We start from the raw sequence: 20,425 nt of genomic DNA, 5'->3' as shown, positions 1-20,425 counted from the left end.
TGTGTGTGTGTGTGTGTTAGCCTGATGCGATGTTGGAGCTCCGTCCCCGCTGACATACACCCAGCTTTCTTGGGAGCCAATTAGCCATCGCTGTGCTCAGCTTTTACGACTGCAGAGCCGCAGCAGATTCATTTACACACAATTTCATTTTTCTTTCTGTTCCTAATGAAGGAGGTAGGAGGAGAAGAAGGAAGGAAAGAGGGGATGAGGGAGGAGCACGCGTTTCTGGGTTTTGACCACAGGCTCATGATATTACTGGCAGATCTGTGGGGTTTCCATCCCAAATGAGTTGTAAAAAAACTGTGTAAAAATGGGAAACGACTGAAGTTTTTTCATCTGTCTGGAGAATTTAGGTTTTGAGTGAAGTTGTATAAAAATATAAAAGTCATATAAAAGCTCTGCTGTGTGTGTTTATGTGCTTATACATGCTCACCTCAGTTGATGTGTCAAAGGCACAACTAAGAGAAGGCACCTGTTACTTTTTCCTTCTTATGCCAACTTTGGCAGAGGCATGTCTACACAGTCCCTCCTTCTTTATTTACCTTCATTTGAACAGCTGTCAGCTCCTATTTGCTGTTTCATACATCTGTTCCCAGACTGAAAGCTGGGACACACAGGGTTTAAATAACATCTCCACCCTGGATGTTTAGAGAGGACGTTAACCTTCCTATGCATCATTTAATCTATTTTTACAGCATATGCTGCATACAGTGTACACTATGTAATGATAGTTAATCAGACAAACAACCCAAAAAACATTTTAACATTTAGAGCCGAAGCTTTACACATAATGTATTAGTTGGGTGTGATTGTGCAGAGTATTATTGGCTTTTGCTGCTTTTAAAAAAATGGAAAAATGTGGACAGAGCAATGAAACATTAATATTTCAGTGTGTTTTTCCATTTTTGGGAGTTATGTAACATAATTGTTAAGCACTTTGGACAATGTTGTGTGACACAGCTGTCAGCATCATCAGGGTAAATCTGTGCCAGTCTAACCTCACTGAAACAGACTCTTTAACCTGTTAAAATGATTTTAGCCTTAAGCCTGTAATGTGTGAGCAACATCTGAATTCAGTGAATATTATGTTGAGTTGAGCTGCATACTAAAGCTCGTAGGGATGACGACGTGCATGAGTTAGCAGACTGTACTAACTTTCGCCTTTTAGACTTGTATATTATAATGGATTCAAAGTCCTGTGACAAATAATCCGCCCTATGAAATAGATCCAACAGCAAAACAGGTTTTGTGGTTTCGTCTCATTTTTGAAATCAAACATCAGAGAGTTACTTTGTGTGTCGAGGCTGGAAAGAAGAAGAGAAGCTGCTTGGATATTACTTTTTGCTAAAATGACCAAAAGCTGTTGATGTGGATTGTTTTGAGGCTGCTTCCATGCTGCTTCTCTGCAGATCTCTGGTATCATAAAAAATCCCACCTACTCATTTGTATTCCAGGGTTGTCCATGTGTGTGCTTAAGTGTTTGCAAAAGCATATGGAGGCAGCATTCATTCCTGTTTTCATTTTGGTCTGGGGAAATGGATGATTGCACCTTCAGCCCAGAGAGAGCTACTGAATGTCGATGAAACAATAAGAGGAGGAGAAGAGAAGATTAAGAATAGGGGAGCTTGAAAGAGTGAGGCAGGATAGGAAAAGGGGAAAAGGGGGCGCGGGGGGTGATAGTAGAAGGAAGAAATCATGATTTTGATCATCTTGCAGCAGAAAGAAAGGAGAAGCACAGAGAATGAGATAGCACACAGTGCTGTGTTTCTGTATGCAGGGTTGAGGCGAGTTACTGGCCCCCAGTGAGTTTAGCTAAAAATAAACCTGGGAGGAGAGGACAGGATTCCTCCCCTCTATCTATCTGCATCTTTCTCTCCTTCGTCTCTCCTCACCTCTCTCCTCACTGCAGGCGGATGATTACACACAGCGGTTCTGGCTCGGTGTTTGTTGTCAACACATCTACAGCTCACTATCATCTGGGTCTGGTTTTGGCACATTATATGCTGATAAATGAATTACTTCAGTCAACAAAATGCAGCTTATCCTGTGTGGCAGGTTTGCTGAACAAACTAATACAAACTAATACAAACTGCAAATGCAATTCCTCACAAGAATGCACCTCTGGACATGATAATCATCCATCAGTGCAGGTAAACAGGAGAGGACCCAGCCAATGAGGGATTCTCCTGATTGAAGTGTTTTATTTGGCACCCTTTATTTGTTCATGTACACAGACAGCGGCAAGAAATCTTTATCCTGCTGTCAGTATTCTGGAAAAAAGACTTTTATCGTGGTGTTTTAATGTCTGCAAGCAGGGATATAACACATCTCTTGAGAGCTTCATGAGAAGCATTACAGCAGGAAACTTTGACATTTATGTAACATGATATGCAGAATAATCCATGTCCGTGAGTATTTATAAAAAGAAGTGGTGATCAAAGATGAATGGAAAGATGTATTGATTTTTCTCCAACTGTGAATATGTTTTGAGTAAATATCAATGAGCACAAATGCTCCAGTGTTACATGTTGTTCAGTCTCTCTTTCTCTGTTTTCTTTCCAGCTGTTTCCATCATGCGCCACAGTGCTTCAGCTTTTGGATTTGCCGTAAGTCGACCGTTAAGCCTCCACTTCACTAAAGCTGTGATGGCCAACACTGCATGCTGTAGTTAAGAGAATGTAAAACCTGTGCTTTTTGTTTTCTCTCCGCAGTTTGATGCCACGCTGGATGTGTTGTCCTCCGTCATTGTACTGTGGCGGTACAGCAACGCTGCAGCTGTGCACTCAGCACACCGCGAGTACATGTAAGTACAAACACCTGTCAGCCAGATCAGACCTGGTTTAAAATCAAGACTTTCTCTTTTACTCACTTTCAGTTTTGGGATTACATTTACTGAAAAAGTCCTAAATTCTATAAATTTGAGCCATCAAAACTACTAAAATGATTTGCTAATGATGTGATGGATCACACAAATATACTGTCTTACAATAAGTGAGTAGCCATCCAAATTAAACTGACCACATTTGATGTACAATTGAGGACAAATTATCAAAGAAATTGTAGTTTTGAGAGTTTTAATAAGTGTTGCCACAAGAAGGATATTATAATATTTAATTTCCTGGTGTTCTGTTGATAGGTTTTGTTGTTTTTTTTAAATCAGTGTTCAGGAAGAAAGTGTTGTTTTGATAGCTTTATTTTGGTATATTGTTATTTTGCAGTTTTTTGAGTTTCAGCTTGTCCACATGGTTCAATTCCATCTATGAGGAGCAAACAAATCCGGAAAGGTGACGGAATCCATTTAAATTGTCCACAGCGTCTAATGTGTGAGTGTGTGAGTGTGTGTGTGGTCTGCTTTGTCCTGTAGAGGAGTGTGTGAAACAGTGTGTCTCTTCAGCTCTGTCAGCCTCGGCCCGCTGGGACCGATCACAGACGAGCGCCTCACGTCTTATCTGTACCTGGCTGAGAATGGGGTGTGTGTGTGGAGATCAGGTGGGCTTTTCAGAGCCTGTTGAATGGGCACGGTGCTGGCAGCAAGCAGGTGACTGAGCGAGAGGGGAAAAAAGAACAGTGTAATGTGGCTGTCTGTCACTTTATTCCTGTTCTGTTCAGACAAGTCTTATCATTAATGAGAGGATACACTGCAAATGAAAGTCAACCAAAACAAAAGCATCTGTTCCTGAATGAATCAGATGAAAGAAAGTCCTTATTGTCTGAGCATCTGGTAGATTCATAGTGAATCTGTCTGTACCCCCCCCACACACACACACACCACACGGCAGCAGGAGCCGACTGCTAATCTTGCTGTAGAGAGTGAAAGGACGGAGATCACGTCCTCTGGAGAGTTGAGGCAAAAACAGATCATCTCGACTCTAATATCTCGACATGTTTGCAGACAATAGCGTTACCGCGCAACGTTTCTCTGAAGAAAATAAAAACATTCAATCTTGATCGTCAATGTTTTGGGAGTTTGAGCCCACTATATTACAAAATAAATAAAGGTACAATACATAGTGTAGTAAAATAGTAAGACAGATCATGAAACGTCACAACGGTGCGTTTAGTGTCCGTAGAATTACGCTCAAGTCTCAAACCAGACCAAGTACAGGCAGTCGCAGTAAACCAGCAGTGTTGAAACCTCAAGAGAGGCTGTATGTCATTTCCTATGAATTCAGAAATAGAATGTTTAATCCTTAAAACATAGTTGGTTTTCTCACATGTAATTTACGTTTATAATTACAATGCGCGTTAGTTCTCTCCCAAGCTTCTCGTCCTTGGTTTTTCAATTACCAATGTCTTCAATACCCATATACATATATTCTAAAAAACTTATATCTCAATCTTACAATCTAAATATTCTTTTTATTTTCCTCATCCATAACATCCAAGCACAACAAAATCATATAGCCGATAAAAATAAACATAACATACCACAAAATACACAGCACTTAAAATAATATATAACACAAAAATTTTGTTTGTCTATTCGTATAACAAACTGTCTTAGTAAAGCAAACAGCTCTCATTTTCCACTTAAAGGATGATGAAAATCACCTATGACATAGATTAGTCAGTATGTTTAAGTGTTGAATGTGTCTGTGTCTGAATGTGCTTTAGAGAGAGCGACTGTATCTCCCTTGATACGTTTCTAAAGGGACAAACTCACTGCAGCTGAGCAACTGAGTTTAAGAACCAGGCAGAATCTGAAGAGCTCGCTTTGATTTCCTGTCAAATGCTCTCCTCAGCAGGGCACATCAATAAATGGCTGTCTGTTGATCAGCTATATTCTTGATAGATATATGAGAGTGTTAAATCTTCGCATTAAAACATGTCACTTTTTGACTGCAGCCTTCATTATGTCACTTCAGCGGCTAATTGGAGAATTCGGACAAAGTTCAGGGAGCCACTCAGCCAGTAATTGGCTTCACCAAGAGGCTTCCTCCTGGATCGATCACACACACACACACACGGACCCACACAACTGTATGCACACAGATATATTCATGCAGTTAAAACACAGAGAAAAGCTAAAAAATTAAACACCTACACACACACACAAACATAGACACAGACGTGTACTGTATGTGCCCACTGTTTACGTATAGTAGTTTTGTCACAGACTGACAAGAAACTACTGACACACAACCAGTGAATTTACGTTATTCTTCTTAATTATTTTATCTGTCTGCATTTGATAGAGGAGATGTGGCTGAATAGTGATGCCCAGGTACAGACCGGTTGCCACGGTAACAAGCTTGAGATGTCAAAACAAGACAAATTAGTTTTTGTTCCCAGTGAAATGTGTAGCCTTGTTCGAAAACAAAACCCCCTTTATTCACACGACTGTGGAAAAGGTTTGAATGAGATGCTGATGTTAATATTAAAAATCTCATCACATCTGTGATGTGATGGATGAATTGAAAACTGTATTTTTGCTGGTCTTTTTGTTGTTGTTTGTTGTTTGGTATAGAGGCAACATCAGTGCAGATATGGTGTCATTTTTACATCCACTGTGTGCTGGAAACATCAGGGGGCCTGTTAGAGGGGATAGAGAGCTCCCATGGTGGGTGTGTGTGTACGTTTGTGTGTGTGTGTGTGTCTGTGTGTGTCTGTGTGTGTATCCTGCTGTTGACTTCCAAAAGGGATGCTGGGTGTTTCCTTGGTTACCTCATCCGGTCAAAACCCAGGACACCGAGTTGCTCGAGAGCAGCCTTCAGAATTGAGCACGCACTGGTAGCCATGCATGACCGGGGCATATGCTCAATTGTGTTTTTGTCTCCCTCTAGACTTTGTTAATTGGATAAAGGTTTTAAAAGGACATCTGCTGCTTCCCAATAAGTCTTCACTCTGTACATCAGTGTAGCACAATTATCTGTCATTCAGGATTATTTTTAGGGTCACAAGAAAATGTGTTTTTATCAGTTTTTGATCCAAAATTTGTGAGAAAAGAAGAAGAAGAAGGTCATCTTCTTGGTAATATTTCTCAAAATTTGGAAATTTTAATCCCTTCAGGAAGCGTTTACGTTATATCTTTACACATGTTGTTTTTTTAATGAAGCACTCTGGCAGTTTAATATTATACTTCCAATAAGAATGGTCTAACTCCGAGATATCCTGATTTTTAGCTCTTAATATGGATCAAGCGCCCAAAAACACTGAATACTACATATACCAATATATTGCCCTTTAATGCCACCCATATACATCTGTAATCAGACGCCCTGCCCACCTCCTAAATACCCACCTAAACCCACACCTGCAGTCTGTAACAGGCTTTTTCCTAAATGTTTTAAGCTGAGATAACTCTGATTAATCATGAGCTCAGTATTTCTAAAATCCTGGCTTTACCACTTTCCACACTTTCATTATTGATCTGGTTTTCATCATCGGTGTTGACTGTTGTATCAGAATCGAGGGCAAAATGTCCGCTGGAGAAGAAACCTGAGGTAGATTTTGAGATAGATAATTTCCTCTCTGCTGCCACTTAATGGTGCCAAAAGAGCATTTGTATTAACAGCTGGGGAGTATCAGGGCTGTCAATTGGTTCACACAATCCTAGTTGGAACTGTAATATGTGTTGTTAGTGACCTGTCTTTTCCTCCGCAGAGCCTGTGTTATCTTGGGAGTGATTTTCATCCTGTCCTCCTTGTGCATTCTGGGTAAGGCCATCCACGACCTGGCCACCAAGCTGCTACCTGAAGTGGTAAGAATTTATCAGACACAAAACACAGATTTAAACAGATCTCTAAAAGCAGCATGAACATTTTTGAATTTCAAAGTTAATTTGCACTTTTTACACAACAAAACACCAGATAAAGCTACATAAAACTCGATTAGAGTGTAGGACCATGTATTTTACCCCTACAGTATATATCGGTGTGTAGAAATGACTCTGACCGTAGTGCGGGGTCAGATTCAAACTAGAGATGGAGGAGAGCTTTGGATTAAAACATCCACCATATGGGACAGATTATGTTATCCATTTAACACGGAAAAAAAAAACCAACCCTAAACACATTAACATTCAGTAATACACTAGGACAGCTGTATTACTGTCAGCTTTCAGTCAAACAGGGTCATTTAATGGCCGTGGCCCTCTCACTGAAGTCAGGATGCGGAATTTAAGCCAAAACTTTGGTTTCTAATCAGATTTTTCGGTGCAATTTGTAGTTATTTTTAAAGCTTGGCCACATAGTGACGACCACTTTGTCCAGCCAGGACTTGTCTGCTCTCCCCGCTGTAATACCACCAGTCTGCCAGAGTCCAGGATTTCACTTAAAATCCAAAAAAAAAAAAGCCCTGTGGACTTTGTGCCTCTATCTAATAATATCTTCTCAAAATCAAAAAATCTGCGTGTACTCCTCGGCGTCCAAGACAAACAAGATGCAGGCAGTTATTTACGTGATTTGCATGAAGCTGCAGATGTAACGTGGCTGATTGTGTCCCCATTTTGCCATTTGAACCGGCAGAGCGTCTGATAAGACGGCATATATTCAGCTTCGGTCGTCACATGGTGCTGGTCACTGGGGGGGAGGGGGTTGGACAAACCATAAAGAGGAGAGTTTCCAGTCTTAAACAGGCAGCTCACTGTCGTTAATGAACAGATGGACGGTTTTGGCTAAAGAAATCACAAATCAAGTCTAGATGATCTGATTTTAATTTGATTTGGAGGCTGCAAACGTAGTTTTGACTCAGAATCTTTAGTTGGATGGTGTGAGGGTCATGTAGGTTGTGCAGATTCAGCACAAATTGTGAAGTTTTGTCTTTACTCTTGTCCAATCTGCAACATTTGTCACATTGTTTTGACTTATATAAGCATTAATCAATATTTTAAATTTTAAAAAGGCCTTAAAGCAGTAAATTATCTCCCACTTCTGATGATCTTTAGGTTTATTGAGATTTCAACACTCAAAAACCAATCTGCTTCATCAGGACTATGTGGGTGTGATTTGATCAGATTTGACTGACGGTGACCAAAAAAAACCCCCACAAATGTTGCTAAACCCTGATTGGTGCACAGAGATACGTGAAGTCACATTTTTTGCAAATTGAGCCCCAAATACAGAAATCTCTCATGTAAAGCAACTAAACATACTTTCTGTAACTCTGGCAGTGAGTTGTGTGTTCATGTAAGTGATTTTCATGTCTTGTGATGGTGGATTTTGTTGCAGTGTGTGTTTGTACATGAGGGTTAGACTCGACCATAAGGAAAAATGTTAGACATCAAGTATCACACTGTAAATGTGCATCTACATTTGTCAAAACTTGACCTAAAAGTGTAATTTATTTTTACTCGAAACAAGCAAAATACTTTCATATATTGTTAAATGTGCCAAACAAACAATCAAGCTTGGAGGTATATTGATGTTTAAAGACAAATTGGACCAAAAGCAAACAAAATGATTGTGCAGCAGCTTTAGATTTCACCAAAACGTGACTTTCAGACTGAACATCAGATTAGGTTTTGTTTTATTTCCATTAACAATGTGTGTGTATGTGACAGAGGTGTAACAGCGCTGTTGTTGCTGCTGCAGAATGTCACAAATCTCAGGTGTGAAGACTCAGGAGCTTTCACACTTCCTGGAATAACTTCATCACCCTGTTGCCGAGCAATAGTCATCTCCTTAGAAACGCTGTTGAGGATGTGAGCGTAATAGTGATGATGATGATGATGATGAGTAAATATGGAAACTGAATTACTGCAGAGAGATTATTCCTGTTCTCGTCACTGCCTCCTTCCTCTGAGCTCTGTGATTTAACTCACATCGGTGGAGTTTGGATAAATAATAGTCTGTTTTAGCCTCCGATGATTATATGCTTCATAGATTGAGTGTATTTATTGTACAACTCCTGGACTGTTTTTATAGGTTGTGTAAATCATCTAATTGCTAACAACTGTTTCAAGATAAAAATCAGAGAACAGGATCTTAAAATGTGACTATTTCAGAGTACAGCCCATAGAAAGAGTAAATGTTAGCACATATACAGTTAGAAAAATAAAAGGGGGGAAAAAAAACAGTTTTACTTAAGATTGAATGAAAATACTGAAATTGAGATTAAACTAATCTCTAGTTTTTTACCAAATATTTAACCAACTAAGCTAACTGACTGATCCACTGAGTGAGGAAAAAAGGTATCTGACATGATTCCTGTTACAATAACACAATATACAATTACAAAATGTTATGCTAATGATGTTCACATAATTATATATTTCCTATTAATTCTAAACAGCATGAATATTGCAATGAATACACATTTCTACATACACGTATATATAAATATGTATAAGTCCTAACTACATTTACACAGATTGTAAGTTGAGTTGAGTTTATTGTTTGCTGACCTATAACTGTTATTGTTGGAAGATTGAACCCGTTTACACGTTGCTAAAATATTTACTAGACAGTTTTAAGAGTGAAATTACATTTATTTTGTATTATTATTATCATTAATGGTGATAATGACAACGAGGATTATAATAACTCTATAATATAGATTAGAAATTAAATGTAAGTGAAGTATAGACTATCCCAGTATAGGGAACTGGGGTAGGTGATGTTGTATGTTTTATTAGTGGTGTGTTTGAAAGACCAAAACCCTGACTGCTTTATAGGATGACAGTTTATTTATTTAAGTTTGTCTACTGTCAACTGTCTTGTAATATAGTAAATTAATAACTAATAATTAATAACCCTAACCCTAGTTCTGATATTGTTATTAAGAAGTTAGTTTTTCTATTAGGAAATATAGAAAGACAGAACACAAAGACTCGGTTACTGTACACAGTGCTAAAGTTAGATTTAGGGATTGACATATAGGGGATAGAAACCTAAATTCATCAACATAGCTGGAGACACTTCAATCATATTTTTAATATTCTTGGAATCCGCTGCAGAACAAAATATACTACGAGAAAGATAAAGAGTGTCACATAGCCTTTGCAACTCACTTGGGCTCAAAATTCAATTAGTTTCCAAATCCTCTATTGATTTATTGGACCAACTGTGTTTTCCATCTTTTCATCTGTAGCTGCAGCGAGAGAGAGACAGGCCTGATAGACAGCGAGCACCAAAGCATAAACAAAGGCAGACTGTGGGAGCGGTGAGGCAGACAGATTTTTTTTCTGAGTCGACCTGCTCCTCTTCTGTCACACACTCTGGTTCTACCACACTGGTTTCTGGTGCATCACAGTTGGACTGGATTTATATATATATATACAGCTTGTGTATTCCTCACAGCCCTCCTCAGTATGCAGATATTGAAAATCAGGTTCATTTTCACCACCCCGCCTCTCTCTTCCTCCGCGCTATGAAATATTAATAAGGTAAGCAGCTGCTTAGGTATGCAGTGGTGAGAAAGAGAGGGGAGAGGAGGCACACACAGAGAGAGAGAGAGAGAGGGGTAGGAGAGGAGGAAGCAACATGGAGGAGGATGTTTGGTTTTTGACACCTGACTGTTCCTGCTCTGCTAGTCCCCTGAGCCCAATTAATGTCAGTTAGCATCCAAAACGAAGCTGTAGTCTTCATTCGGGCATTTCAACGCTGGTTTGTGAAATCCCAACAGATTTAATTCATTTGAAGGGCTGCAGTGACCTTTTACAAACTCGGGGCTTATGAAATCCACCAAAAGCCACCAGAAAACTTTTAAAATAGAAATCACAAGTCTTATTTTACCAAAACAAGTGAAATAAAATCAGTGCAGTAAGATTATTTCCTCACATCAAGTTTAATCTTTGCTTTACTAACTATCAGGCTGCGTCTCGTTTGTTTAATCCTCACAAAAAACGAAATGTTAAACCGACAACTTTCGTGACGAGTTATGTGCTGGAACTAAGCTTTAGAGGTGCTAGATATGCTAAGCGTATTTCCTCTCGTAAGCATTTGGTCTTTCGTCACAGAAGAAAAAGCATGTGTGTCACAATTCAGCGTTTTTTCTAACATCGTCCCATTAGTCGTTGATGTGCACTGCGGAGCTGCTGCAGCACCACACCTAAGCATCCAGACAACATACACAACACTGTACATCTTATTTTTGACCCATGAACGAAACTCGCTGAAAAATACTTTCTTCAAGTTCTTACCACTTGTCTAGCCCTTCCTGACTTTTCCACCCTCCGAAAGACAGAAGATGCCATTTTTGCATATTCTGTATGCTCAGCACGTAAATCGTCCAAGCCATATGTTCTTCATCTCATTCTCGGGCAGAGTAACTTTTTTGTCCAACCAAGCTCGCTACCTCTCCGTGTGTGCCGCTGTGCTGTGTGTGTGTGTGCTGTGTGGTGTGTGCTGTGTCGTGTGTGTGTGTCCCCGCTCCCATACGCGCCAAAATGCCAGCCCAAGCCCACTCTGAATGTTCGATTAGAAGGTCACATCTGGTGGGATTGTCCCCATTGCCGACTCGTCTCTCCGATTTCAGCTTACCCCTTGGAGTCAGAACTTTCAGAGGTCCCTGTTATATTCTCAGTAAAGCTCCCAAGACGGTTTGTGTCAGATTAAAGACACACCAGTAAATTTGAGTATTGAATTTTGAGGACTGGAATATCCAGATACCATGGAGCATGATGTCCATCGCTGTGGCGTGTAATTTTAAACACTGCTAGAACAAAGTACACCTCCTGCAGCAACTTCACAGCAAAGTGATTAATACCCCTAAATCACTTGAAGGCTTTTACTGTGAAGGAGCTGTTGTAGCTACTGTACCTCAGCTACATTTGTAGTTATTTTTCATTATACAAAAAGTACACTTCTGCCAAAATATCAAGTACATCCACTCATCTTTCCTCTTTTAATTTCAGCTTATAATATAAGTATAATAAAATAGAAATAGATTTCCAGTGTTTCACATTATCTGGTAAGCTTTCCCAAATGTTGGCCCCCATACACCAAAATTAATTTAATTTATACTGAATTCAGACTAGTATTGTTGTACCTATGCTGTGCTCAAACATCTGTAAATAGTCATTTACAGATGACAGTCATAGTCATTTGTGCACATGACCTGGTGCTAAATACCAAACCTTATTAGCAATGTTTACTTATTTTAATGGTTTATAATATCCTATAATTAAATGCACTTTTTCACTATAATCAAAAATGTAACATGTCTTATTTTTTATCAATCTGTAAGATGTTCTGTTGATGCTTTGAAAGACCTCGGTAATAGAAATTACATCCATAATCAGTTCTTGATTGTTTTAAAGCCATATATAATATCATCTTGCAACTAATATTAATAAACGTTTTCATTTACTTAAACATTTCAAACAGGAATTAGACTTCTGGACTAGACCTCTTGTTTGTTACCAGATGATTTAAACAAGTAAAACACATAAGATTTCATATAGTTTACATATATGAGGGGGGGGAAAGGGGCCTAGGATTGATCCCTGTGGAACCACATGTGACCACTGTTGGATCTAATAAGGTACCATTAATATCTACATCCCGACTTAAGTATAATTTATCTTGTAGATTAATTTTCCCCAACAGCCTCCAACTCATCCCATAAAAGTAAAGAAGTTAAAACCATAGCAAATTATTAATACCTCCCATTTGAAAAATATATGTGAACATTTGTATTTCCTCAAACTAAAGATGTGTCCTTTCTGAAGAATGTGTTCAGTATTTTGAGGATAATATGCTATTGAGATTTTGTTTTCACAGCTGAGTCACAACACTGACTAAGGTTTTATGCAGCATGCTGAGGTTTTCTCTCCATCTCCTCTTTGATGTCTGTGAGCTCGCCAAAGTAGCTTTTCATGGCTCCAAGGCCATAGTGCAATATTAATGCTGCCGCAGAGGCACTGAGTGCTCTGCAGCTCGCTTTCTCTTCTCTCACCCATCCCTCGCTCTCCCCCATATGTCCTTTGTGCCTTTACATTTTAGGCTTTCCAGTGAGAGTCACAATAGCTGCAACAAGAAAGTAAATTAGCAATAAAACAAGAGCTATGGGGAGTGTAAGTGGAGTGAATGGTCAAGAGGAGAGGTGATGTGATATACAAGTGGCTCGACCGCGGCCATTTCTGAATGAGCTGTGGTTGCACTGTGGCTGCAGCTGCCTTAAGAAGTCACTGGTCTTGTCAGCAATAATAGGAGATCTTTCAATGCCCATATTTAGCCTGAAAGACAAAAACTAGGGTAAAAAAGTCCTAAAAGCACTTGCAACTGCTTGTAAAACCTACTGCTGTGCATAGTAATAATTGAAGAAGATCTACATGTAGCCATCAACATTTTTATCCTCCCCTCTTGTCTCGTTTGGATTGTGGTGACTGGAAAGAAAGTTTAAATCCAGTTGTAGTATAGTTTTACTTTTTTAATTGCTGCCATTATCATAATAACTGACAACGAACAAACTCTGTAGCTCAATCAACCAGTGGTGCACTTTGAGGGAGGACCCAGCATTAAACCATGACACCTACTGTCTCTCTCTCTGCTTCTGTCTGTCTCTCTCAGGATGGATTCCTGTTCAGCGTGTCCATCGTCAGTGGCTTGCTGTGCATCATCCTGTCTGTGGTCAAGTTTATGCTCGGCAAAGTGCTCACGAGCCGAGCCCTCATCACTGATGGTAGGTGTGCACATACGCGCTCGAACGCCGCAGACTCTCCGGTCATTGTACGTCTAGATTAAGACCATTATGTTTTCGAGCAATTTGTAAAGAATATTTGTACAATTCTTTAATTAACTGTCTCACCTTGTCCATTTACCAAATGTTTCTAGTAACATCACTGTCTCTAACACTCACACGGTTGCATTTTGGTTTAATGAGATAACCTTTCACCATATGACAGGTATAAGAGGCATTTCAAGAACCTGCCACTGTCACTAGACACTCTGTAGGAGGCCACAGCAGTCAATATCACATGTCCACTGGACTCTTAGCAGGCGTCCGAGGGAAGCTTAAACACAAAGAGGGCTGAATTCCAACACTGAGCCTACAAATCCTCCGTCAGCTCACCTTGTGGTTTCTTTTCTCTTTCCAGGATTTAACTCACTGGTGGGGGGAGTCATGGGGTTCTCCATCCTCATCAGTGCTGAAGTGTTCAAGCACGAACCCAATGTGTGGTACCTGGATGGGACAATAGGCGTCCTCATAGGTCTTATCATCCTCGCCTATGGAGTCAAGTAAGTGATTACTGGAGGTTATTAGAGGGGTTGTTTAAAGATGATGAGTACTTATTTGGTTAACAGACAGAAATATGTACAGTTTTCTGGTAGTTAATGTGAATGTATGACCATAAACAAGATGATAAAAGCATGATACGTCCCTCAGATGTTTGACCTTGAGGGTTTTCCAGGGGGTCCTGAGAAAAATTGGGAATATTTGCTATTATTTCATTAGCCCAATGAGAGATCCCTGATCCCAATACAGGTTTACTGCCTGATGTGTATTAATTTGGGGGTCCCTGACACCAAAAAGGTTAAGAACCTCTGATTTAAAGCGATCTACTAACAGTAACAGTAGAACAGTGGAGTTATCTATTCTGGCAAAAGTATTTGAATCATTTATAAACTGACAAATGTTCAATCTGGTGGTTTTATGTGAGGATACAGGCCAATTATTCTGCTTCATCTTTAATCCAATCATCATCAATCATTGATAAATCAATTTTAAAGCTGTATCTGTTGACTTCTGTTGACCAAGAGTTATTATTAAAGCAGTTTGGTTTCAATAAGGAGGAACTAGGTTGGTTCAGAAGTGTCTCTATATTAGCAGCTCTTCTGTTTTTAATTGTAAATAACAATATAGGAAGGAACATCCAGCCAGCAGAGGTTCCTTTGTTGAGATTACGCCGTCTAAATCAAGCTATTACTGACCTCCAGACTTCCATAAACAGCCGTTATCATTTTACCAATTAAAATCAATCCTGAATGCAGGCAATGAACAGAACTTCTGCCCGTTCTGTAGAAACAATACTCTTCAAACAACAGATGGGTTTTTTGAATCCATCTTTCTCCTGAGCTCTCTGAAGAGTTTTTATCATCAGTGCTGATGCAGGGAGATTTTCTGCTTTGAAAAACCCCCCAAATCTAAAATGAATTCAAGCCTGTCTGCAGCGTCTCAATAAACACATACACATATGGTTTATTTCCCCCCACTGTGTTGCATCAACTCTTTCTAAAAAAAAACTCTTCTTCCTCTACCGCAGGCTGCTGCTGGACATGGTCCCACGGGTCCGTCAAACCAGGAACTACGAGCGCTTTGAGTGACGGACCACAGAGGAAAAGAAAAGAAGGAGAAGAGGAGGGTTTTTGGGAGGGATGGAAGGGGGGCTGACTGACAGAAGAGGGACGTTGGTTTCAGTCCCTACTGTCTCCCTAGACAATCACACTGAGTCCTCAAGGTGCCAGCAGGGGGCTCTGGTGTCTGTACAGTCCTCCCATTCAAAGATCTGAACTGAGGATCCACAGTGTGGGCGGATACAATTCTTGGAACCTTTTAAGTGTTTTAAACAATTTGGTGTAAATATATCATTATCTGTCATTAACAGTGAGTGGGCAGTCTGTTTCTTTCATTACCTCCGTATTTAAACTAAAGGGTTAAAGAGATTGAGGGAACTGTGGAGGGGAGTTAAACTAACTGAGACAGAAATAACCGACAGGACGGAGAGAGGAGCTCGGACCGCAGCGTGCAGGAGACATATGGACCCCCGAGAGTCCATAACTCTGTAAAAGCAACAGATTTTATTTTTTTTGTACAGCGAGTTGATGTACAATACAAAACACAGCAGTTTATTTTTCCCCATGGTTCCTAGAGGCCTTTGCTCAGCTGTGCTATAAAATGTCGCAGTGCAAACTGATTGATGTAGCTGATGTAGCAGTGGAGTATTAATGGTGTTTTACCTTTTTTATGACTAGAGAGGATATATCAGTACAAGGCCCTTTTGGCATAGGGAGCAGGTATACACACACACACACACACACACACAGAGAGAGAGAGAGGGGCTCAGTAATGTGATTTGCTGTTTACAATATTTATCTGGACTGTTGGTGAGAGCAGGGAAGCCTGGAGTGGGCACTGTTTCAGCAACCTAATGCCAGCTTACAGTCCTGGAGGATAAAAAATCATCATCATTGGCATTCAGTCTCAAACCCAGAGCCCTGACCTGACTCACCCTCCACTTCACTGAACGTCACACACAAGGAAAATGGTTCAAACTAGCTCCGTTTACTTCAGGTTGCCACCTTTTTGATTTGGGTTTTGCAGTTAATATCATTATACTTGCGCCATCTACTGACCAGAAGAGGTACCTGATACACTTGTGAACATATTTGAATGTGAATCTAATACAGCTGGAAGTCTGTGAACAAACATTTACAGGTCAAAGAAAGCTTTAATACATAAATAAAATAAATAAAAACTGTCAGCACTGAGGGTCAGTAGAGATAAAAACCTTTAAGGTGCAACATTAAACATGTTTACAGTGGAGCCAAAAGCTGCAGCAACCAATAAAAACAGAAAGTTCACCCATCAATAAAAACATGTATATGTCAGGATCAATGGAAAGGAAACGGGTGAAGCCGCTGTGTATTGTGGGTTGTTCCAGCTAGTGGAGGCTGATTAGTTGATGAGTTTCACCTGCGGCCTCCCGCAGTGTCTGCACACACACACACACACACACACACACTCCTGCATGGACTCTCAATAGGTGAGCTAGATTTTAATATGTTATTATTTTTGCCCTGTTCGGTCTCAGTTTTGTTGCTTTGTTTAATTCGGTGTGTGTGTGTGTGTGCGTGTGTGTGTTTAACTGAGGCTTTAACGCTGGTCGCAGCTGTGAGTGCAAATGTTTGGGGAGTGTCTCAGAGGGTTTCAGTGCTTTCAGAGATAATTTACTCAATATTGTGTTCATTGGTTTGGAGACTAGCAGCAGCTTTGGGCCCCTGTTGGTTCGGGCTTTAGTTTAAATCCTGCGGCCTTATTTGTAGGAACATTCAGGTGTGTGAACCCGTGCGGCGCACACCTGTCACCCGTACATGGTCGATAATGAATAGCTCAGGAATGTAACCAGCAAACCGTGAAGTTACTTTGGTAACGACCGAAAAAAACTCCTTAAAAACCGTCTCACACACACGAGTTCACAGTGAATTAACATTGTTATGAGTCTGTGTTTAATTCGGCGAATATCGAGCAACAAAAAAGCTTTTATTTTATTGATAAATCGTATTTTTATAAGCTGTCCGCCTCTGATTCCCTCAGTCTTCTCCCACTAAAATAACACAACTAACCAACGGAGGCTGGTAGCGAACTGAATCTAGTCTGTACTGAAATACAGTTTATCTTTATGGATTATATTGATGCCGAATTGACAATAAGGCTGTCGAAATATCACCCTCTTTATCTTGCGTTATTAGAGTTGTGTGTTTTTACAGATACCTAAGGAATTGTTAATTTGACGCATTTCTTAAAGGGAGTTTGGCGCGTCTCCATTGCGCACAGCTCTGCCCCAGTTTGGTTTCAGTACTGCTGATGAATCGATACTTGTAGTGGTGATAATAATAAATATATCCACAGTTAGAGGCATGTGTAGTGGTGATTTTGTTATGTTTGTCTTCTGGCCTCGTTGTTTCCCATGGCTGAGCTTTACGCATATCCTTTACCTCCAATCTTTAGAAATGAGTCCTCTGGTCATGTGATTGTGAGTTTGTCCACATTAAGAGCCATGAATTCCTTCTGTAGGCTGGTTGAGCTCATTTTAGTGCGACAGAAGTTAGTTGACACTCTGTATTAGCAGCATTATCCTGGTTTCTGATTGGTTGTCTTTTGGTTCCAGTGTAATCGGTGCACAAGCACCCACCAGCAATGACTGAGACTAGTTAATGGAGAGCTCAGCCTCTGTGTCTGAGTGTTTTTGTCTTGGGCTTTGTAACCTTCGAGCACAACGAGAAGCATTTGGTGCGTTTCCTCTTGTGCTGCTGCCTGATGAAGGACCCTGACTGGAGCTTATCTATAATGAACTCAGTGCTGACAGCGTGCAGGAAACCAAATGACACTTTGTACTATGAAATATTTCATTATCGTACTGTGAAGGATTCCACTTTCTGTGTACTGAAAGCAGAGTGAGGCCAAACTGACTATTACACTTGAATCTGTTGAACTGAGGATCATCACGTACATTTCAAACTCTGCAGTGTTAAAGTGGTAAAATATTGCTCCCTCTTTGTCACCTTTTCTGTATGTGATGCTCGATCTGTGTAACCACTGATCACGTTGGTGAAATTGGCCACATCACAAATACTGCAGTGACAGTTTTGGAGAACAGACAAGTCAATATTTATCTTGTTGATTGTGCAGAGTCAATATGTGTCCTCTTATCTGCAGCTGCTGTTTGCTTTTGAGGCCAATATCTAATCATTCTGGTGAATTAAGTCCATTGACCTGTGGAGTAATAGTTATAATTTATGACAACCTTATTGTTAACAATATATATTTGATTTAGGTCTCTTCCATCAGCTCAGCTCTTTACTTTCCTCCAGTGTGGTTGGAGCTGCAGCTCATGAGCCTCAAATGTAGAAGTGAATGTGAACAGAAGCACAAAACTGAGTTTACTGAAGCACAGTGGCAACAAAACTGCTCGCAGGCGTTGAGAAGGAAGCTCTTTCCTACAGTATGTCCTCAATATGGAAGAACAACCTTTTTAAAATAACCAAACTGACCCAACTTTCCGTCCCATCTGGGCTCATTTTTTAGCTCCAGAGCCTTAAATCTTACTGATCAGTGTTTGTGGAGCGTGAATGTAAAGATCAGGTGACTGTCAGAGATTAAAAGGGGATGGTTCTTGTGTCAGATGTATTCATAGGTTTTCCTCAAGTCTGTGTTTGCTGCAGTGACTGTAACTGAATGTACACACAGTGATGTGAATTTATACGGCGCAAAAATGTGTTACTGTGGATTTATGCTTAGTCACATTTTAGAACTGTGTTTAACTTAGAGAAGAATCAGTTTATGGAGTTTATATTTGTGCCTAAAATGTGACATTGAGCTCAGAAAAACCCTTTTTGGAAGCACATCTGTTTTATAGATGAATTATTACCATATAGGACAGCTAGTTATTTTCTTTATTGATTAATCTCCCTATTATCTGTAATTGTTTGGTTAAAATTGTCTACAAATTTGTCCCAAATATATTCAGTTTATTAAAGAAAACCATCAGGTATTTAAAATTAAAGTTGTAACAAAGACAGTTTTGTTTATAAGGTTAATAAAATTCTTCACTCACTTACAAATTATTAAATATTATATAAATATATTAATTTTGTTATCGAATAATCATTTTAGCTCAATTAATAACAAATAAAGCTGAGCTTTAAATATGAATCCTGATCCTTCGCTGTTATCCATATAAAGACTTGTGGTAGTAATTCCTCTGTAAAATCTAATATCTGTGCTCTACACATTGAGGCCCACATGTATCTCCATATCTGATTGACTCACTGAAACAGACTGTGGGACTCGAGCTGCTGACTGTACTTTCTGTGCCGGTGTAAATACTGAATCTGTATTGCTGTGATGTAAAACAAATATTAAACCAGAGTCGGAGCCTTTTGTCACAGAAAAAAGGTTTATTTAAAAATAAAGTTATATCCCTCTTACTCGTCAAGGACTGTGGAAAAACAAAAAAAACAAATGTTGTCATTGCGTTATTCACCTTTCGTTGCTCGGACCACAGTCACCAGATGCGAACTGACGGCTTCAAACAAGGTTGAGATTGAAAAACAAAAGATTGAGTTTGTTTGTAAGTAGCAGGTTTTCATTTTACAATGGAGACATTCAATGCTGAGGTTAACAAGACAGATATGGTGAGGAAACCATTTAAACAACTGATGGAGCCGATTTCTCTTGAAACCAAACAGTTGATAATGTGATCAATAGCATGCTAACTAACACAAAGTAAATAAGGCTTTTACTGCAACAAAACAGGTTTGACCGACTGCTCGTCCAAACAGCTGCTCACAGAAACGTCGGTGGTCTCTTGTTTAAGGACGTGTCAAAATGTTTCTGGATTTTTATTGAAAAATAAAGTTTCATTATTTGTTTAGATTTCTAGTTTGAACTCTGACATGTAGAAGGATAAGAGTGCAGATATTCTCTAGTTTTCTTATTGTCAACAAATGAAGGAAACAATGAATGTATTCTAACATATCATATCTATTATTCCTTTGTGCCGTAGAGCTCCATTGTTTTTATTAAAGACACATCAGTGAGCTCCAGTGTTGCTGAGGGTGACCTGTAACTTTAATACAATCAACGTTGGTATAAAGCCAATATGTACTAATCCACAGCTGAAAATAGTCCTCAACAAATTCACTATTTTCTTTTAATTAAGTGACGTTTTGCTAAAGAGTTGAGCTTCAGGAAATAATTTAGGCTTTTGAAAACAATCTAATTATATATATTTGTTAGCTCTTGTAAAGATTTCAGTCTTTGG

The 20,425-nt window shown here is 39.5% G+C and overlaps 1 protein-coding gene across 2 annotated transcripts in view; it reads left to right on the top strand.

Annotated features, from left to right (window-relative positions):
• The window catches only part of LOC118339828 (transmembrane protein 163-like), a 29,953-nt gene that overhangs the window by 5,882 nt on the left and 3,646 nt on the right, over positions 1 to 20,425 (top strand). Inside the window, exons 3-8 of one of the 2 annotated variants that reach the window (XR_004797332.1) lie at positions 2,563 to 2,606; positions 2,712 to 2,803; positions 6,604 to 6,700; positions 13,452 to 13,563; positions 13,979 to 14,120; positions 15,146 to 16,645. Coding sequence is in view for 1 of the 2 variants with exons in the window: in XM_035677597.1 (XP_035533490.1) it covers positions 2,563 to 2,606; positions 2,712 to 2,803; positions 6,604 to 6,700; positions 13,452 to 13,563; positions 13,979 to 14,120; positions 15,146 to 15,206 (548 nt within the window). In the remaining variant the exon portion in view is untranslated. Of the gene's footprint in view, positions 1 to 2,562; positions 2,607 to 2,711; positions 2,804 to 6,603; positions 6,701 to 13,451; positions 13,564 to 13,978; positions 14,121 to 15,145; positions 19,205 to 20,425 lie in introns of those variants that run through there. The other variant, XM_035677597.1, reaches the window with a different exon arrangement.

The sequence above is a fragment of the Morone saxatilis genome, unplaced genomic scaffold (genome assembly GCF_004916995.1).
Source record: "Morone saxatilis isolate NCDOM2014 unplaced genomic scaffold, NCSU_SB_2.0 Contig6, whole genome shotgun sequence".
In the NCBI taxonomy this organism is placed as follows: Eukaryota; Metazoa; Chordata; class Actinopteri; family Moronidae; genus Morone; species Morone saxatilis.
This window is presented reverse-complemented; position numbering and strand designations above follow the sequence as displayed.